Source organism: Sinohyriopsis cumingii, chromosome 3 (assembly GCF_028554795.1).
Source record: "Sinohyriopsis cumingii isolate HCF-2022 chromosome 3, ASM2855479v2, whole genome shotgun sequence".
NCBI lineage: Eukaryota > Metazoa > Mollusca > Bivalvia > Unionida > Unionidae > Sinohyriopsis > Sinohyriopsis cumingii.
The window spans coordinates 88,519,009-88,540,492 of record NC_142963.1 but is presented as its reverse complement, the minus strand read 5'-3'; the positions used below and the strand labels follow the sequence as shown (position 1 = coordinate 88,540,492).

At 38.5% G+C, this 21,484-nt stretch overlaps 1 protein-coding gene across 3 annotated transcripts in view; it reads left to right on the top strand.

The window, feature by feature from the left end:
- Positions 1-21,484, top strand: part of LOC149803258 (xylosyltransferase Oxt-like) — a 101,539-nt gene that overhangs the window by 10,800 nt on the left and 69,255 nt on the right. For all 3 annotated transcript variants that reach the window (XR_016420165.1, XM_089952907.1, XM_089952908.1), the window contains exons 2-3: positions 12,259-12,574; positions 14,983-15,108. Coding sequence is in view for 2 of the 3 variants with exons in the window: in XM_089952907.1 (XP_089809033.1) it covers positions 12,259-12,574; positions 14,983-15,108 (442 nt within the window). In the remaining variant the exon portion in view is untranslated. The remainder of the gene's footprint in view (positions 1-12,258; positions 12,575-14,982; positions 15,109-21,484) is intronic.

Here is a 21,484-nt window from a genome sequence, read left to right as displayed (position 1 = left end):
CAATTTATCACCGCGTAAGTAGTTGTTCTCAACGGTGACATCTGCTGACGGGGAATAATCGCGTCGTATTTCATTTTTAATTCTCCATGTACCCCAACTCTCGTCCGGACTAGTAAACTCGGCTACGTTTCCCTTATACGCTACGTCAATATAAAACGAATCAACGGCTACTCTAACCGCGGTATCGGGGAATCTATTTATCATCGAGAATAAATTGATAGCGGCATAACCCAGCATAGACGCCCTCAAATGTGGATACGCCGGGCTGTCTCCATCGCTGTAGGTAACAACTGTACCCAACCTCGTTCCATTGGACAAGAAAGCTGTTTTGCAGTTCACGTATCTATTTTTTGCCACTGCGTCCTTGATTACGAAATCATATTCTGCGTCATCTATAATCAGCCGTGAGCAATATCGTTTGTAGTCGTGGTTTTTTCCACCTTGTGTGAACTTACCAATTATTCTTCTACCGAGATCTTTTGCCTCGCGGTTTCGTTGGTTAAATATCCTCCTGGACCATTCGATGATATATTCCTCGTCGGCATCAATGTTTTTTCTGGACTCGTCAATTATACTATCTAGACGCTCCGGTTCTGGTAACCAGACTTCAGTCTGCGACCGATATGATATAATCGCGTCACTGACAATCAACGAAACTAGCATGCTACAATCAATCATATACCGTAGCAGCGCTATTGGCAACCACTTCTTTTCAGCTATGTGTCTACCGATCCAAATATAGCAACAGCGATGGAGTCCTGCCGCGAACTCAAATGATACTATGCGAGCGAATCCGGTTAAATCAAAATCAGGCAGTGGTCCATTAATAGCAACACGAGTCATTTCATGTCTGGGGTGTCCAAATCGTTTGAAATACTCAGCGGCGGATCCATACCCGAGAAAACTCGCTGGATAACAGGCAACCATATCAACCGAGATCATAGCGTCGCGGTTGTATTCAGTGTTCCATAGTCCACCGTGATAGTATTCCAAACAACTGGATTGTACATCCGGTAGAAATTCCTTGCGCGTTGGTCTCCACGCATTTTTCCTTGCTGCAACATGAGCTACAACCGATGGAATCGTAAAACAATTTGTTAGCAGTTGTTCATCATGCTCTTCAAATTCCATGGCGGTTTTTTTCATCCTGTTGTGAAATGCTTCAGTGCGATATAAATCGCCGTTTGGTCTTACAAACTGATCAAAGGTATCCATGTCGTTTTCAGCGCTGCGAAGTAACCACACTGATACAGGGTCATTTTTACACAAGCAAGCAATAGCATCAAATAGTTTCCTCTCCGCGAGAAAACCGTCCTCTCCTAAAAATTCCCCCGGGATACACTTTACTGTTCTATCCCGTGGAAATATTGTGATCGCGGGCGTCCATGCGTGTTCGTTATGATCAATAATTTTGATTGGGGCTCCATTTGATTTGTACTTTGATTCGTATAATACTTCACCGGTTATCGTTGTAACGGTTATTGGAAATCTCAACGACGTTTCTAATCTCGCTATGTCGCTGATGGTTGCTCCACGCTCTTTTACGGTTAGTTCCCACTGGTTGATTTTGCTACGTCGTAAATCAGTCAATTTGTTTCCTCGACATGCATTTGTAAAATGCTCTATTATTCGTTCTGCTACACAATTTATCCCCGTTGACTGTTTCATCGGTTTCAGTTTTCCGATATCAGGTTTCTTATTTAACGGGTATATTCCATAAACAACTGCTGTTTCAGGATACGCTCGTTCATAGTATGGTCTGTCAATTCCGGTTAACAACCCCGGCTTGGAGTCGCGGCTGACAGTGACTGTTTTCTTGTCGCTGAGAACTGGTTCAAATTTATCACGTATGATCCAATCGCCTGATTTCACCCGGACAATGAATTTTACTCTGAAGAAATACCTTTTACCGTCAGGTTGTGATATTATCATTGCTGCGCGGTTGTCGTTCATGGTAGCATCAACAACGCCATCAATTCGAAATGTTGACCAACTATGAGATGCACCATCACGTTTGAATTCATCGATACAATCGCGTATTTTATTCAACAGGGTTCTATCGTTTATTAACGCTTTTGGTGTGTCCTTGAGGACTCTATCGAGATTGAACTTAATATTTTTCCGGGGTTTAATTACTGCTAATCTCTCGAACTCATCCATATAATTAAAACAAGTATTTAAATGAAAGAATATAGTATAATGAATAAATGCAAATGGTTGATGATTGGGTCGACAACCCCGTGCAATAAATCATGTAGAGGTGAATTCTGCGGATATCATTTACAAAGCGTTCGTAATGGCTCTCTTGGCCCCCTACCGTGCTTGGTTTGCCACGTCGGTGTAAGAGGAAAATCGCAGTTGTGTATCAATTGTGGCGGAAAGCGATACAGGGAACTAAAACGCTATTATGACAAGCGAATTAAAAACGCCGTCATTGACCCCACCGCAGACTTCGTCATCAAAACTCCTCAGGACTACATTGCAAGGTTTATAATTAAACCAAATAATAAATTAGACAAGTAGTATTATTATACAAATGGACCAAGAGTTCAGACCTCACCCTGTGTTTGTTAATTACGAGGCATCTCGCGACGGTATTGTTAGAAACCGCAGACTGAAGAAGCCGGTTGGTACCGTAAATAATCACGGATACTTGCGATTTAATGCTGGGAAAAAAATCTGTCTTATTCACAGGATGGTGTATGAAGCGTTTAACGGACTGATCAACGACGGTCTCGTTATTGATCACATTGATGGATGTCCTCAAAATAACAGACTGTGTAATCTAAGAGCTGTTACACCGAGTCAAAATTCCAAATTTGGAAAAACAGGAGGGATGAGAAAGGCAAAACCCGTAAAGTCATTTGATACAATAACGCACGAGGAAAAAATATTTCGCTCTATGAATGCGGCTGGTAAATACTTCGATATTTGTAGTAAATCAGTTCTAGATGTTGCGGAGAATATAACTAAAACAGCGATCTCAAAAAAGACGGGTCACAGAATTCGATTTTCATATATAACATCAAAGGGAGATAACTCGTTTTGTGATAGCGTCGCATGACAAGAGTTACGTCCCTTCAAGTCCAATTAATGTTGCGATTAATTAATCATTTTACGATGAAAACTAATGAAATACACGCTATTATCTAACAGCTGTATTCTTTTTTTTAATGTTTTATTTGAGTATTTGGTTTCATTTAAATGCCGTGAAACACCATTAATAAGTATTTAAGGATTCAAACGATTCAAGGGAATTCAAATTAACACACACCTTGTGACTGACGCCGCTGTATTAGTCACTTTATATACAAGATGACTCGTTATAAGCCTGGGGCTTTCGAAAGCCAATTCAACTAATCAAAACTAACCCACGCTCTTGACCCGGGCGTGTGGTTGTCTTTTGTTCACAATCATGCAACCGGGTTAATTTAATTGGGTTGCTTTTGATTGGTTGAATTGGCCGTAGAGTTCCGCCCCGCCGTTTTATGTTTGTGCTGTCTTGTGCCGTCCCATCATCCATCAATCATTTCATTGTAAATATATTCATCCTTAATTAAGTACATGTAGTGATGTCCCCCAAGCATATCTTCTGGGCGGTCTACGATGACGTTTGTCACCCTAGGCCTCCCTCCCGGAGATGCATGCTTTGGGGTTCCAAGATGTGAATGTCCTTAATTAAGTATATGTATATGCCTGTAATCTGCCACAACACTCGAGTGGAGATCTACGGCATTGTACTGTCCATGTATGCCTGCAATCTGCCACAACACTCGAGTGGAGATCTACGGCATTGTACTGTCCATACAAAAAACGGGGTCAAAAATGGCCCCAATAATTTTATTAAAATTTTTGATATTAGAAATAAGATGTTTTATAAGAATAATGAATATCGAAGACATCAATAATATATTAACTGAGATTTCAAAATTAAAAAATCAAGGAATTGAATTATCTGATGGTCTCGACAGTGAAAAAATATTATCCGATTATGAGATTATTAACGAACAGTCGAAACGGGGGCGTTTTACCCTGGCCCGCGAGTATTTTTTTATAAAACGATTACAACATACGATTAATGAAAACTTGTACCACAATGACGCAAATGCATTCATTGGACTATTCACTGCCGTTGAAATAATACGAAAAAAACTCGGACGTGTTTATGAACGACGCCGGGAGATTTCTAGTAAGATCAAAAACATTAGAAGGATTATAGACGAAAACTCCGTGGAGCCCCCGATGGTACACTCGGCGGAAAATTAGAAAATTGCGGATCAATTTACAATAATGGTAGGTGAATCACTTACTACTCGGCTAGCCAGAGAGCGGCTAGCAGCGCTTAGAAAGTTTATACCGTTACGAGACAGAGTGAGAGAGAAACTTCAAACGCGACAACAAATGCAAACCGATTTTACTGTTGGAAGCGAACAGTTATTTGCCCCGGTAACTAAAGCGACTAAGGATGTTACGGCGGCAACTGTACCCGTTCTTGGTGCGCTTGAAAAGATAGCGGCTCAGACCGAACAAACAAAAAGGTCTTTAGAAACACTCCCTGCAAAAATAGCGGCTGCTACAACACGGAGGCCACCACCACTCGCTATAACCGAACCACAAGAACCTTATGTTACAATGGCCGACGAAGAAGAACTAGGTGCTACTGCGAAAGAACCAGAAGAAGAAATACCCGAAGAAACACCAGAAGAAGAAATACCGGAAGAAAAAGAGGGGAATATACCCCGTATTGTACTCAAGAAGAGCACAATAGATCAAATTAGAGGCTTCAGCAACAGGGAAGAATTAATTAATTTTACTGCCAACAATTTTGCTAAGAACATACGAGATAAGAAGCATATCAATAGCGGTTACGAGAAAAATATAAAGTCGTTAAAGGACTGGGCAAGAATAGTGTATTTAGCGAGTAAACATAAAGATGCATTACCACATCGTAGTAAATCCGATTACGACGCATTCCACAAGGAAGTTAAGAGTATAACACCAAAAAAAGGAAAAGGATACTCTGTTGGTAAAGAATCCTACGGCGTTACCTGTCCTAATAGTGTTCTCAGTGATATATCACGGCTGGAAGTACTAATCGGAGGAAAACGAGCCGGAAATAACTCTCCGGAAATAATCAATGAGGCCGCTGATATTTGCAAGCGGTTATTTGCAGGCGGTATTATGGACATTAATGCATATCGAACGCTCATAGACGAACTCGTGGATGATTAATTGGAAAACTGGTGTTTTTAATAAGGATGATCATACACTACAACCACGATAAACCAGTACTCGTCTACGTGGTAAACTCACGATTGCCTGTTTACCGCGCGTACTATGGAGATGGTCTCGGTAGCACCATTGCGGGGTTATTTACAAGAATGGCTCCAAAAGTAGCGCCGTTAGCCAAACAATTAGGAATGAAGGCTATTGATGTTATTCGTGATAAGGGTATTAGTGCCATTGGAGATGTTGCCGGAAGGGCGTTTTCAGCCGCGCGGGACAAACTAATGTCATTGGTGAAATTCAGGAGAAAAAAACAGAAACCACCGGTAATGCCATCAACGACAGTGATGCCTGCAAATGTCAGTAAAGTAATAAATAACGCCGTGGAAGAAAAATTAGAGTCATTGGCGACGACTCCGTCGTTGGCGACTTCGCCATCCGCCGATGCGGCAACCAACGCGCTCATGAACGCGATAGCGGGAAGTGGTTTAAATTCAAAGAATTTACGACGAAAAAATCGCAATTGAAAACATCAACATGATAAATAATAGAATGTTTGCGCGTACCGCTGATCCCGCGTTTGATATGGACGCCCCAGTACGCAGGGATGATTCTGTCCGTGATTATCAATATTATTCTTATTATGCAGCGCAACCTGACCTACGATCGCGAATTGAACTTCAAGTCCAAGATACCAGTAAATATTTTTTGCCGTGTGAAGCGTTTATCGAAATCGAGGGAGAACTCGTGACAAATGCCGCCGATAATGCACCATACGCAGATGACCATCGTGTTCGAGTTGGCTTCGTCAACAACGGTATCATGGCGTTATTTGAGAGCGCCAGATATCTTATTGACGGGCGAGAAATTGAATCAATAGAACGCGAGGTTGATGTTGCAACGACGATAATTGGGTTAGCGAGATACTCGGATGATTATACAAGATCGGCGGGCCCATCTATGATGTTTGCGAAGGACTCCACCGATAACGCTGATCATATTCAGTACATTAACGTGCTGGCGGAAAGAAATACCGCAACTGACCCACAGGCTGAAGCAGCCAATCCAGACCGCAGAGCAAGACCGGGTGCTGAGTTCACTGTTATAAAAAGTCTTAACGATAATTTTAATCTAGGATTCGCAGCACGAGTAGGAATGTTGCAAGGACCACGCCGAAAGTTTTCATGCGCGATTCCACTCCATCACATATTTGGATTCTGCAGAAATGTCAGAAAAGTTGTCTATGGGGCTAAGCATACAATCGCGCTGACGCGAAGGGGCGATGATAACAATGCAATATGGCGTGCTGCTGGCGTCGCTGCCGGTAAAGTCATTTTAACTAAAATGGCATTGTGGATGCCGGTGCTGACTCCATCAGTTACCACGGAAGCACGATTGTTAGCATTTATGGAACAGGGAGGGAAATCGTTGTTGAGTTGGCTAGCGGTAACAACTGATGCTAAAGAGGATAACGTCGCCGATACGTTTACATGGCACCTGGCATCAAAACAAGGTGTTTCAGCCCCGCGTCATATATTCATAGCGCTACAGAATAGGGAACGATTGGGCAGTCAAGAACACAGCCATATGATATTTGATCGATTAGGAGTCATGGAGGTTTCGCTGAGAATAAACGGACAACAGGAACCATCCGAGGATATACAGCTTAATTACGGCAACAACCATATCGCACGTGTGTATCATCGATTGCTGTCGTATATGGGTCGTGATCAAAACGTCGACACTGGTTTGCAAATATCACAACTTGATTTTAAAAACCTGTATCCGATTTATTATTTTTCGCTGGAACATCTTGATTTAACGAGACAATCCGTCGTTGATATACACTTCCGAGCTCGTATAGCCCCGGGTGGTGTTAATTATAGAGCGGTTGCTGTCATTCTCAGCGATAAATCAATGCTGCTAGAAGGCGTTGGTGGACGAATGAGAATCGTTGATGCGCCAGTGGAAAACATGTAATTGAAAGCACAAAACGCGTTTACAATAAATGTCGTATAGTGTCGTCAGTGTAGAGTTGACTGATGGTCAAGTCAAGAAATTACGATCAAAGTCGGCTAAACAATGCGGGATCACAATAACGCTGAAGCCGTCGCAGATGGCGGGTGGTAATCATAAGATATCGTTGACGGCGCGTCAAATAAAACATTTCAATGATGCGATGAAGAATAAAAAGGGTGTTCAAATAGATTTTTCGGCCGCAGCAATTAAAAACATGGAAAAGACCGGTGGGATATTTCCGCTGTTAGCTGCGATTCCGGCATTAATTGCCGCGGCCGCACCAGCAGTGGCTAAGGCGGCGGCGTTGGGGGCCGTTGGTACCGCGGCGGGAATGGCATTGAAGAAGGCAACCGGGAAAGGCTACAAAAAAAAACGACCCGTAGCCGGAAAGGGTCTAAGACTACCGGGAACCCCGTATTCATGGTATTCGGGAAAGGGTCTAAGACTACCGGGAACCGTTTATTAACTCCCATGTCTAATTTTGATTTAATAGACGCCGCAAACGCGTTAGCGATAAAAAACTTCAGAGGTGTTTTTATGAGGGATCAATTACCGGCGGCCCCAAGGAATATTGAAACCGGTATAATTAACCTCGATGGGTCCTCCGGAGCGGGAACTCATTGGGTTGCATACGCGATTGATCCGCGTGCGATCGTCTATTTTGATTCATACGGGTTAGCTCCACCGAAAGAGTTTATGCGGTATATCCGGGCGTGTTCAGCCCGGGCGTGTTCAGCCCGGGTTTTTTATTCCACGCTGCCAACACAGCAATTGAGTGACCCGCCGATATGTGGCCGTGAGGTATTGAACGTACTCGCGGCGATTTCATCATCGCGAAAACCACCTCATATGGTTGTAAACGAATATACTAGTGGGAAATTTAGAGACAATTACATTAGATAATAATGATTGATATTTGGGGACGACCGGTTTCGGCGCTGAAAGAATCCACGGAAACGGCCGCCGCCGACATAAAAAAACTAATCGAGGATGAAATCGCTGATACGTTGAATTTAACAAGTGTTGACCCAGGTGAAATAGTTGTATTTCAAGACCGCCAGGGTAAATTGAAATCCAGTAATGTGTCGCTGGATGACGTTTTAATACGACATCCTAATGTCGCCAATGGCACTATCGCGTTGTATACCGGCGACGGACGACTCAAACCGGGTAAACATATATCGGAGGTGACGAATGAGATAACATCCGTTCGAGACAGACTTACATCGTTGAATATATCTATGATCGAATTCGACGCGCGGGTGAAAAAATCTGTCACCGATATACAACTCACTACCGCTAGTTTTTTTGGGACCCCGACGGTAACCGAACCAAATCTTGCAACAATAAAGAATACTATTTCGGAGTTTACGACGCTGTCGGGCCAATTTTACACGTTACGAAAAAATGTTAACAGGATCGATGACAACTTTGATAAATTCTTTGGTAAAAAAAATACCAGGCCGGATGAAATCACAATAACTATAAATGATATCATTGCGTATAGACAGGAAATAGAAACAATCAAAACTAATGTTGCAACGAGCAAAGGAAATGTAGACGCGCATGAACGAGAAATAGGAATAATCGGCGCTAATGTTGCAACGATCATAAATAATGTAGACTCGCATGGACGGAAAATAGAAACAATCAGAACTGATGTTACAACGATCATAAATAATATGGACGCGCATACACAGGAAATAGGAACAATCAAAACTGATATTGAAGCGAACAAAAAGGGTGTGGACGCGCATACACAGGAAATAGGAACAATCAAAACCGATATTGAAGCGAACAAAAAAAATGTAGACGCGTATTGGCGGGGAATAGGATTAATCAAAACTGATGTTGCAGCGAACAAAAAAGGTATAGACGTGCATACATATGAAATAGAAACAATCAAACTTGATGTTGCGGCGAACAAAAAAAGTATGACCGAGAATACACGGGAAATAGAAACAATCAAAACTAATGTTGTAACGATCATAAATAATGTAGACGCGCATGGACAGAGAATAGAAACAATTAACACTAATGCTATAGCGAGCAAAAAAAGTATAGACGTGCATGAAGGGGAAATAGAAGTACTCAAAATTAATGTTATAGCGAACAAAAAAAGTATAGACACGCATACACAGGAAATAAATACACTCATTACTAGGGTTGCAGCGAACAAAAAAGATGTGGACACGCATATACAGGAAATAGGAACGATTAAAACTGATGTTGAAGCGATCAAAAACGGACTACCGAGAGTAGCAGAGCAATTCGAAAAAATAAAAATCCCTCATGAGAACATCATCAACACAGTATACACAATTCGGCATGGATCATTCGATTGGACTCCTACACAGAATACAGTAAATATTACCGCAACTGTCAAGGGTATTTATCGATTGACACTGGTTTCAATGATGCAGTTTAATATATTATCGTCGAGTTCATCCGGGTTTAACAATACAATATCAACAATTATAGACAGGAACGCAACTGAACAGTTTACAATTTATGCTGTTGATAGAAATCTAGCCCGGGCAAACATTACATGGTATGTGGAATTTGCAGCGAATCTAAGTAATTAAAAACACTAGCTCTTTTAAAATAAAAATGACCACCAAGGAAATTGAATCAGAGGTATCACCGACGTCACATCAATATCGATTCGATACCGCAAAAGAATTTTCCGCGAACTTGAAAACGCTTTCCGAACAATACCGTGCAAAAATAAAAAAATACCGCAGAAAAATAACCGCCATCGACGCGGTCGTGTACTCGGTGTCGGGTATAGTGGCCGGTACCGGCGTCGTTTTATCCACGGTGACCACGATAGCCCCGATCGCTGTTCCAATCGCCGTCTCCGCGATGACAACAATTGCTGGAGTCGCCAACGCAATCACTAGGAAGATATCATCGTGTTTTCAGAAAAAACTCAACGAGTATACAGTAAAACATCAAATAGTATCCGACGCGTACTCGAAATTATCCGGGTTGATCTCGTTGTCAATTGATAATTTGTTCGTATCCGATGTTGAATTCTCCACGATGGTCCAGTTATATAGCTCCGCGATGTCAAAAATCGAGGATTTTCAACTGGAAGCCGAAACCACCTGGTTGTTAAAATTAGACACTAAAAACAACGAATAATAATAATGTCGCTGAACCCCGAAGGGTCTCAATTACTTCAGCGGATCGCGGAGAATACCACTCCGGTACAAACAAATATGATATCGATAACATCAACGAAACCCGAATTCAGTGTAAACTTTCCATCACCGGTTCCAGTAAAGGAAATAGCGCTGGCAAAATTGCGAGTATATCACAGTTGGCCTAATATCCGAGCGGACGCATTTAACGGACAACAACCTAATAACTCGCTGGTTTTTGCACGGACAAATAAACCCGATGGGACCCCAAACTGGGAGGAGGTTACAATACCAACTGGGTCATACCAAATAGAGCAAATCAATAAAGAATTTCAACGCAGGATAAAATCGATCACAGGAAAGGAATCAAAAATCGCTATTACGGTTCATGAACCGACGTTATCGTCGACGATTGAAATAAGCACACCGAGGTATATGGTTGATATCTATAACAGTTCAATAAGAACCATACTAGGATGGCCTAAGAATCCACCTCATGAAATCCCCGCGGACTTGAGCACAAATGCGCAATCGTATCATGAGGTGAATCCCAGTTATCGAGATGTTTTGTTCGTTATGAAAAACGTGTCATCCCCCGACTGGTTTTCATTTCAAGACAGGAATACCATGCAATGGTATTTTCAGTACGAAGAAATTCCTAAATCGCGCATCAATGCCGAACTTAATTTAAATAATATCAATAGTTATTTTGCCGAGATTAATCATATTTACCAATCACAACTAGAACAACTACGGGAAACAAAAGCACGAAAACACGTTGAGGTATTAAATCAACTTATATCAGACATGGAATATATCAATGAACGAATCGTCGAGGTAATATCCACTGACAGAACTGGTAATAAACAAAAATTCCTAACCGAGTATAATATCACAGAAGCCGATTTACCTGATTTCAAGTTTCCAGGATACAACGCGCCAGAACTAAGAAAGTCTCTTAATGATTTTCTCGGTCCATCAACTCATATCCTCAGACACGATAACGGAGATGATGGTAGGCATATTGCTCCATACAACGTAAATATTGCATCGGTGATAGCAATCAATCTAGTGTGTGATGCTATCGAAGGGAGTTACCAGGTGGATACCAAGCAATCAAATCAGGCTCAACAGGGGTACATCCTTTATTCATTTTCACCAACAGCCCCTCCGGGATTTTTAATCGTTGAGAGTCCGATTAATCCGGTCTATATGCGATGCCATGATCGGTTTTTAACGAGAATTAATTTTAGACTTACCGATCAGTCAAATAACCTAATTGATCTGCAAGAGGAGGAGTTAGTGATCACTCTGTTTGTAAGATCATAGCAGCAGAGGGGGCGATGACATCGACGCGGTCGTCGATGTGCTTACCGGACGCTGACGACGCTGGGGATCGACGCGCAGAAGGTGTTAATTAAACCAAATGACGACGCGACGATCCCCCAACGACGTCGTCGTTTTTTTTTTACCAGCGCTGACTACACCGGATCCGCTGAGTGCAGAAAGTAATAATTAAGCAAAATAACGATTGGACAAAATGTCGGATTCGCCCCCTCTGCTGCTGGCAGTAATGAAGGTTTCTCAAGACAGGTTATATTGTATTGCACATACTATTCAGGTTATATTGTATTGCACATACTATTCAGGTTATATTGTATTGCACATACTATTGAAGTTATATTGTATTGCACATACTATTGAAGTTATATTGTATTGCACATACTATTCAGGTTATATTGTATTGCACATACTATTCAGGTTATATTGTATTGCACATACTATTCAGGTTATATTGTATTGCACATACTATTCAGGTTATATTGTATTGCACATACTATTAATTTCCAATTTATTTGCATTTCAGCCATCCTCATTTTCAAAGGTCCCAAAGAAGCCATATCATGATAATGAACAAATTAAGTGGCATGTTGATGATTCAGCTCTGAAGTCCAAAGTAGCTGATGTCAAGCCTGTCCCAAGTTTAAATCACAATGACAAATTCAAACCAAATGCTGACAAGAAAATGGAGATAACATGTGTTGTTGATGCCAAGGAAGCAAGATCAGCTATTAGCCGAGCCAAAACTGTTGAATGTAAACAGGAAATTACAAAGGTTGCATGTCTTGCAAAAGAGGGAAGGCTTTATCCTTCAAATTTGACAAGCTTGTGTCCATTTAAAGGTAAAATTATGCTCAAGTTGTTCTCTTTATTGGTAGCAAATGTCTTTGATTGATGTTAATTTCATAATATTGGGATGATCACGCATAGTTTTGCAGTGTGCAAATGTTTCCTGGATAATGAGGTAGGTATCTGTGTCAGAGGATTCCAAATCTTTCTTGACTGCTCTAGCTTACATTTGATCTTGGTCAACTGTGTATGATTTTAAAAAAATGAAATTAGTCCAGTACTTGGTACAATTTGTTATCAAATACAGTCAAAACTGTCACTAGCGGCCACCAGTGGGAAATAACAAAACTGCCTGTTGTACATGGGTGATTTCCATACACAGGTTCACATATTAAAATTGGTTTTTGTACAAATATCGTTATTATTATTATTTTTATTATCAAGATTTTTTATGTGTACTATAAAACAAAATTTTAAATTATATGTACATGTTTGCCTCCCTCAGATTTTTTCTCCATACAAGATTACTGTATCGTGTTAATTTAAATCATCACTAAATTAAAATAATCACTGAGTTTTCTGGTTTGCCATTTTCCCAACTCATCAAGATCAAAAGACAGTCGGCTTATGCTCCAAACCTGTAATGAATAGGAAATTAAAAGAAACCATGTGATGGCTATCTTATGTGACCCATGAACCGAAACTTTACTTGCCTTTACAGACAAGTTTTAAATATTGAATGACCTCTGGTCTTAATGAAAATGGATGTTACTCATATCTCTTCTCAAAGACAATATTTGTTCTTCAGAAATACTGACATAACTTTTATTCACAGGCAAATAAATGAAGATATTAAACTGTTCCTGTCACAGAAGGCTACTTCCATTTCTACAGTGATAACACAACTTCTTTTCCTACCATTGAACAAACAGTTTCCTATCCCCCTTTATCATAATGATAAAAACTGCCATGCTTTTGAATTTGACATACTGACACCTTTGAGATACACTCAAGATGACTGGAGTACAGTATAAGTGTGATAAGAAATGTGTGCACATTGATTCATATGATATTTCTTTAGCTTGCCCCAAACAGAATATCCAACGTGAGTAAAACAGTAAGATAAAATATGGTATATTTTATGTAAGTCACATTATATTTTTAAAAACTTTTGGTTCCTTTGTATCTCTGTTGGCACCTTAAAACCATATGCTGATAATTAAAGTTATCGAAAAGTATATATGTAAATAATACATGTAGACAGATATGTAGATTAGAAGGAGCTAGTATCCAGGTATTGTTGGAAGAGAAAAAGAAGGAAACTTGAAATGGGGGGGGGGGGATTAGAATGGCCATTGCGAACTAGTGAGAACAGAGTAAATGTGACAAATAGTACAGATTTGACTATCTACAAGAGGTGTTTCACTGAATGCTAAAATATGTCATAAGTTAGCTCATCCATTATGTAAGTACAGCTCCTGAAGAGAAATCCTGTGTCAAACCAAATAAAACTGGTTTGATCATGTATGAATAATATTTTAAAGTTGTAGATAAAAATGTTTTCTGATAATAGATTAGTTGTTGTTTTGGCATTCATTGCCAATTCTAATCGCTACATAGGGTATACATAGCAACCAGTACAACTGTTGGAGGAAGAACCCTGAGGAAAAAAAACCCAGTAAGAACTACCAACCCATGGGAAGCTACTGGCAAGCTTTTTTGAATACCAACATTGGCTGTCTGAGTCTTGAATGCACATTGACAGGTGAGGTGGAAATGATCCATAAAGGTGAGCACATTAGACCACTCTGTCACCTGGGGTCCTGATAACATATTAGTACCATTGTTGTTTACAGTTGGATCTAACCTATACAAAAGTATATTGAGTACATTTCAGTCTGTCAAAGTCTATGGGGAGGACAAATGTTGGATGTGTGAAGGAGATGGCATATATCTGAAAGATTTCTTTTGATTTGTAACAGCTGTATAGTATGTGCTCTCAACTGTCATCAGGTACTGTCAGCTTCTGTCAGTTACTGTCAAAAGATCCAGATGTTTACATGAGGCAATGATGATTCACATGTTTTGTTGACATGAGGTGGTGATTCACATTTTTTGTTGACATGAGGTGGTGATGATTCACATTTTATGTAATTGAACCTTGAACTGCAGAGATTTTAAGCCACAATTTCACTGATGCAGTTTCTCCTGTAAAATGCAAATTAATAGTGAGGTTATCATTGTGGTGGAAACAAGAATACAAAAAGGGAAAAACAACCAATCCCAGCCATGTTACAGCCACTGTCAGTTCTCACATATTACATAATATCCATTCACTCTTTACATATCAGAGATGAGGAGAAGGCTCTTGCGTGGTCTTTCCATTCCCAAATTTATATTTGTATCTTTCTTTTACTGAACAGTTTTTTCTTAGTAGATTGCAGCTTTTATATATTTTCAGGCACATATCCCAAGGGTCATTACTTTGGGTGTTACAAGGATGTAACCCAGCAGAGGGATTTGGCTGTGGTGAAAGAGCTTGCTCAGAACAGTCCAGATAATTGCATAGAGTTCTGTCTTACAGCAGGTATGGCGAAATTACAATATTTTTCCCATGAGAGCAGGTGACTAGCCTAAGAACATTTGTCAAGTGTAGTAGCTAGATTTATTATATGCTCATTTTTTTCTCCGTTAACTTTGCGTTGTCAGAATCGTTCAGTATTTTACGATGCTGAACTCATGCTCAACTTCATATTGCACTCATAAAGGAACTACTTTCTATTGTAAACAAACAATGGACATGGACGCTAGCACTTTTGATTTGTAAACAGATCATGTACACTCACGTAGTAGGTGCTTTACATTTTTGGTTGATTAAATTTGTTTCTGAATGAAGTAAAGCAGATGTTTTGTGGACTGCCACATACCAGCTGCTTTGGCACATTCTGCGTTAACTTTTTTGATAGTGTTTCAGATTTAAACTAGCTATACAGTAAACGCCAGAAAGGGTCCTTACAAATAACATGCAAGTGACAAGGCATAAACTGTCTTCTTTAGCTGGTAATAAGAATGACAAAAAATATACTTACAGTTTTACATCCGAATTTCCTCAAAATATACTTTCTTCTGCAAATCCAAATTACATGAACCATGTCATAGGTTCTCAATCTTGATTACACATTTCAAAATTGTACTGTAATTTCGAATATAAGTGCAGTTACATCCCCCTTACTGCACTCAAAATGAAACAAGCATTAAATTCCTTTGTGTCCTTTTGATAATTGCAATTGAAAGATTTCATATTTTTCCCACATTATGATTTCAAACATTCAATAACAGAAACAGAAACACATTTGCACATGTCAACACGCTTCTCCCTCGCTTCTTCAATCCGATGTATTTCTTGTGGAATTGTCAAATAAATCCAGTCCATAATCATGAAATTTCATAGAATTGACAAAAATACCAAAATCTGTTCATTCCGGATCAGATGGAAAAGTTGCATGTGCATTCATTCACAATATGACTCCAAATTACAATTTTAACTAGAACGCCATTTTCTTTCGATAGTTATGTGTAGTGCGTGACTAAGTTAAAATATATTTGGGTGGAGTTATGTGCAGTAATAATGTTGTTGTTGTGTAATGATGAATCTGCACTTGTGTATTTAGTTTGGAATACGGCATATATTCAGTTACTTTGTTTCTTGTGGTGTATTTTGTTAATATAGGTAGAATAAGAAAATGAGCATATAATAAAAAGGTTACTGCATTTGTGTGGGAAAATGTTAATTCGTTTTGTCGGATGGATATACTGCACTCCCAAGGTCGTGCAGTATTCCATCTGAAAAACTCATTCATATTTTCCCATACAAATGCAGTAACCTATACATATTATCAGACAAGTGACCTAGGTAAACATTAGGCAATTGTTTTTTTTTAATGTGGTTGGTCTTTTCAGATAATTGAAGGTATATTACATGTACAATGCTGTCTGGCATTTCTGCTCACCTAAGGTTTCCGTCTCCAATATTTAAGCAAAAACGCATACTGAATTTGACCGATTGACGAAAATAAAATAAAGCAATGCTTACCATTTGAGAAGAGGCAGTTGTCACCAGAATATTCTGTTCAAAATAATATTAATTTTGGACACAGGATACCACCCACATGTTTTCATGACTCGTGATATGTCAGCCATTTCTGCGCACAGCTTTGAAAAGATGTAATGTTTATCCATCAGGCTATAGAAATGAAATATATTACTTTGGATTGTTTCCGTCAGCAGTTCAGTCAAGTAATTAGGTCAGGTTTGTAGTTAGTTTTACAAAATTCAATGTAAAAATGCCATTAAATGGCAAGAGATATTAAGCAAACTAAACTGATGATGTAAACAAGTAAGTAAAGTTCAGCTTTTATAAAAAATAAAAAAACGCTGTGATGTGGTGGAGAAACAACAATGAATAGGATGCAGTGTGTTTACAGTGTCTTGTTGATGGGGAAAAATTACTATAGAATTTAGAAACAGACCATACGCCAGGGAATTTCTTGAGATGATGTCATATGTGTGGGACAACTTCTTGCAAAATTGGAAACTTGGATTAAAATGCAGTATTGTTTTAAGGTATACATTTTCATCTTTTATATAATGTATTTATTTGTATGATTCTAAAAGATGCATAGTAAATCAGATTTTCTGGGTTACAGGTTCACGACGGTCATGGAGTGGGTCTTCATGTTGACATTTAAAATTACATTTTCATGTGCATTTCGAGTCTAAATATGGGATATTTTTGTACACTTTATAAATATCTCATTGATTAAAGTATAATTATTCTTTCTTGTTACAAAATGGATTTTTTAACCAAAATAACACATGATCCAATGATTATAGAAATGACCTATTGTTACCCGATGCGCAGAATTGGCCGACATGGTGGCATGGGATGGGTTATCAATGTATGACAAGTATGGGTTAAAATAAAACAACATGAACTTTATTATTATTATTATTATTATAGCCTTATTTTCTTTTAAAATAGTATTTAATTTACATAACTTAATATTATTCATTCACATTTGTTTTGTGTATATTACCCCTCCCAAGGATCATTGTTTTGATACCTGCCCAGGCCACCAAAAATTGACTGCCTCATGTATCCAAGGGAAAGGCACCTTCCATTTTATCTGCATGATATTGACAGTAATGTGTTATCATTGCCATTAAAACCAGAAAAACACTGTGTTATAACAAGAGAGGCGTTTTGTTTTGTTTACTTGTTAATATTAAAGATATAAATTTTTTAATGTAGTTTGTTCATAATCATCATGTATGAATATGGGTTCTCCAAATGAAACTGAATAGTAGATAAAAAGACTAATAATTTTTAATGTGTAATGTTTATAATGGTGTAGGGCCGACATTCTACACAAGTGCCTGGTTTCCTTTCTGTTCTGCTTTGGATCCCATCTCAGCAGAGACAAGTTTGTTATTTTTTTGTACCATTGCAACATTTTAGCTGCTTTGATCTGAGTTCAAAATGTTTATGAACCAGGTCTGCCTTCTGCAGTAATGTCCCATGATTTGTGGAGACTTTTCTCTCAAAGAAGGAATATCTTCACCTGTTAGGTCAACTCAGTGCATCAATGTTCCTCATAATCTTGGGTGTCTGTTTATGAGACCATTACAAATGATTCTCTTGTCCCAGTATCAGCCGAAGCTTTGCCTGTGGGATCAATGATCAGAGAGTTGGGATACACGAGTTCCCAACTCAGCCAATGGGAAAACCTCACTTAGATTACCGTGGATATTCCCTTATGGGTTCAGTGTCCAGGAGTAAAAATCTGCATGGATGCCAGATGGGTTACCCATCTCAGGTAGTCAGCATTGTGTTGTCCCCTCATGGACATATCACTTGCATGTAGATAAAGACTATAATGAATGCATTTCATTTGTGGCAGGATTTGTTTTCCTGAAATGGCAATCTAATTTTATCTTGCAAGTCTGGTGTACCAAATGACACCAGAAGGCATTTGGGATTTTCTCAGGCGGTATTATCACAGACAAATCCACATTCAAGACCACCACATCCTACAGGCAGAGTGTCCTAGCAGAATCATTGCCCCAATGAAATCAGTTAATTGAAATCAAATGGTCATCACCCCTTAATAGTGAGACAAATCTGGGGTCGTCCACTCATGGATCTATTAGTGAGATGGTGGAATGCAAAATTAGCCATCTTCAGTCCCATATTCAGAAGGCTGGGGAAGTCTGCACTGTTTCCTTGGAGAGTGAGTTTTATTACTCTCTAAATATCTATAATATTTTATTTATTTAATATAATATTTTGAATAGATAAAATAATCAAGATTTTACATTATCTTTAGTTTTTAATTTTTATTTAAAAATATATGTTGATATCTAATTAGTAAATGGTATTCTAAAGAAATGAATTTGTATTATGTCCCCTTGTACAATTCTTCAACAAGAATTCCAGTATTGTTCTAATTTATAAATAAAAAAATTAAAATAAAAAACGATTATAATAATAAATGAAAGTAATATTTTTAATATCATGAATAAATAAATAACATAAAATACTTTTTTGGAATATAATATACTTTATTAATTTATAATAATACTTTTGTATTTATATTATTGACAGTATTGTGCAGATAAATAATAAAATTATAAATTTTCAGTTACAATCATTTGTAATTCTCATTATATGCAAGACATCACGAATGCAAGAAAATCAAAAACACACTTTGAATTTATTAATGAATATCAAACAAAATTTTAGAATTTAGACCTTTTAGATAAACTGGATCCAGCCAGTGAATCCAGTATGTTTTCTTTAACAGACATTCTATTTCCAAATTAAAAATATCATTTGGGTGAAATGAAAAATTTTGTAAATTATGGAAACAGTCATTGAAATGTGTGACGACATCAGATGATAAAGATGGATGTTTTAAAATCAAATCTATGTTTGTTCGTGCATTTAGATACTTTTTGACTGCCCAACATATTGTATGCCACAGTACTTACAGTGATCAAATAAATAACATTCATTGTAGTACAGTTAGTGTAATAATATATCCTAATGTTTCTTTGGTATTTCTGCTACTGAAATAAGTATTTTCATTAATGAAAGAACAGTGCAAACATATGGTTGTATTACATTTAGTTGATGAACCCCTTTGTAAACAATGTCCTTATCAGTTTAGAACTAACTAGGAAATCTTTAAGATTCTTAGCCCTTTTATAAGCATGTCTGGGCTTGCTTTTATGAATGATTCAATGGTTGTATGTGTCATATTAAAGAATCAGAATTTGGGGTTGTTGAGTTACAATTTTCATGCAAAAATATAGTGTCAAGATTACTCATCGTTTAGCTTTCAGCCCCACTGACCCTGTGTCTACTTTTCAGTATAGTGGTTTTTGCCAACTTTCACCCATGTGAACATATTATGATGTATCCTGTGGCCAGTGTTCTTTTCCCTGTTCTTATTCCTCTGGCTACAGTGTTGTATATTATACTATTGGTCTATTTCAAGTAGAACCCATGTTAGTTTACAAAGTTCTCACATTCCAGCACCCAGTCTGGATGGCATATTTCGGTGTCAGGAGGTCTAATATTGGGGTAGAGACTTCATTGGGGGTTTGGTCCAGTTTTCTAGTCAGCTTTACTCCTTCCTCCTGTTTGCAATGTTTTCCTTGTTTCCATTTCCATTGCAATGTCTTTTTTACTGGTTTAGGGTGCCAGCCAAAACCCAAATCCTCCTTCTTTATCCAGGCTTGGAACCAGCAGGTTACACTCGGGCTACCAGATATTAAAATCAGGTACCCTAGATAACTTCATGTACTATATGATATAATAAACTTTTAAAAATAAACATGTAAAAATACAAGAAGCTAGTCCAATATTCTTGAAGACAAAAGGTTTGGCATTAAAGTACTTTTTCTTTGCTAAGGTATTTAATCTTTGCACATTCTTTTCCTAGTAGCTCATTGGTCTACCAACTGATTTTGAAGTTAGTCATACCCTGCCACTGGTCAGTAGCACAATAGGAAATGTATGTTTGGGTGCTAAGAATCCACTGGAACATAGCTACCAACCCTCACAAATTTGGCGTGAATTTCATGACTTTTTCAGCGATTCACGGATTATCGCCGCAAGCCAAAAATTCATGAATTCTCCAATTCTCAATTATTTTAAATCTTTAATAAAAATAACCGATTTCCCGTTAAGCGCTAGTCATGATATTGGCAGTTGCCAAAACGGACCGGTACTGCTAGTCACGATATTAGTAGAACTATAGCCGATTAGTACTGTTGGCCTGGTAGCAAGCATTTTAGCCTATTTTAATCTTATGTATAAGAGTAGTTTTACAAATGCTTTTGAGATAAACTGGGGCCTAACCGGAATTTTGCTCCACCACTGATTTGAGTTACCGTTCAGCATCACATGTAAGATCTTGAAAATGTCTTCACTACCAAGGAAAAAGAAATGTATTGCTCAAAAAGTGAAGTTTAATTTGGAATATATAAAAAATTGGCCTTGCAATCTGCCATTAAACATTGATATACATCATGCTTTTTGCACACAGTGTGCCACAAACTTTAGTATTGGGCATGGTGGCAGAGACAATGTGAAGAAGCACATCGGTTGCAAAAATCACATAGAATTTGGGAAAATTAAGAATTCGCAGATTTCAGTTCTGGAATATTTTAAGCCATTGGTGGAAGACCTGCAAGCTACCAGTGCTGAAGCATTATTTGTGAGTTTTCTTGTTGAACACAATCTACCTTTATCAGCTGGAGACCATGCTAAACATTTGTTCCGACAAATGTTCCCAGACTTGAAAATCGCTTCCAAATTTTCCTGTTGAAGAACCAAAAGTGCTGCAGCTCCTGCGCGTTCCTCCAGCAACAGTGACAGCGAAAGAGTATTTTCTCTA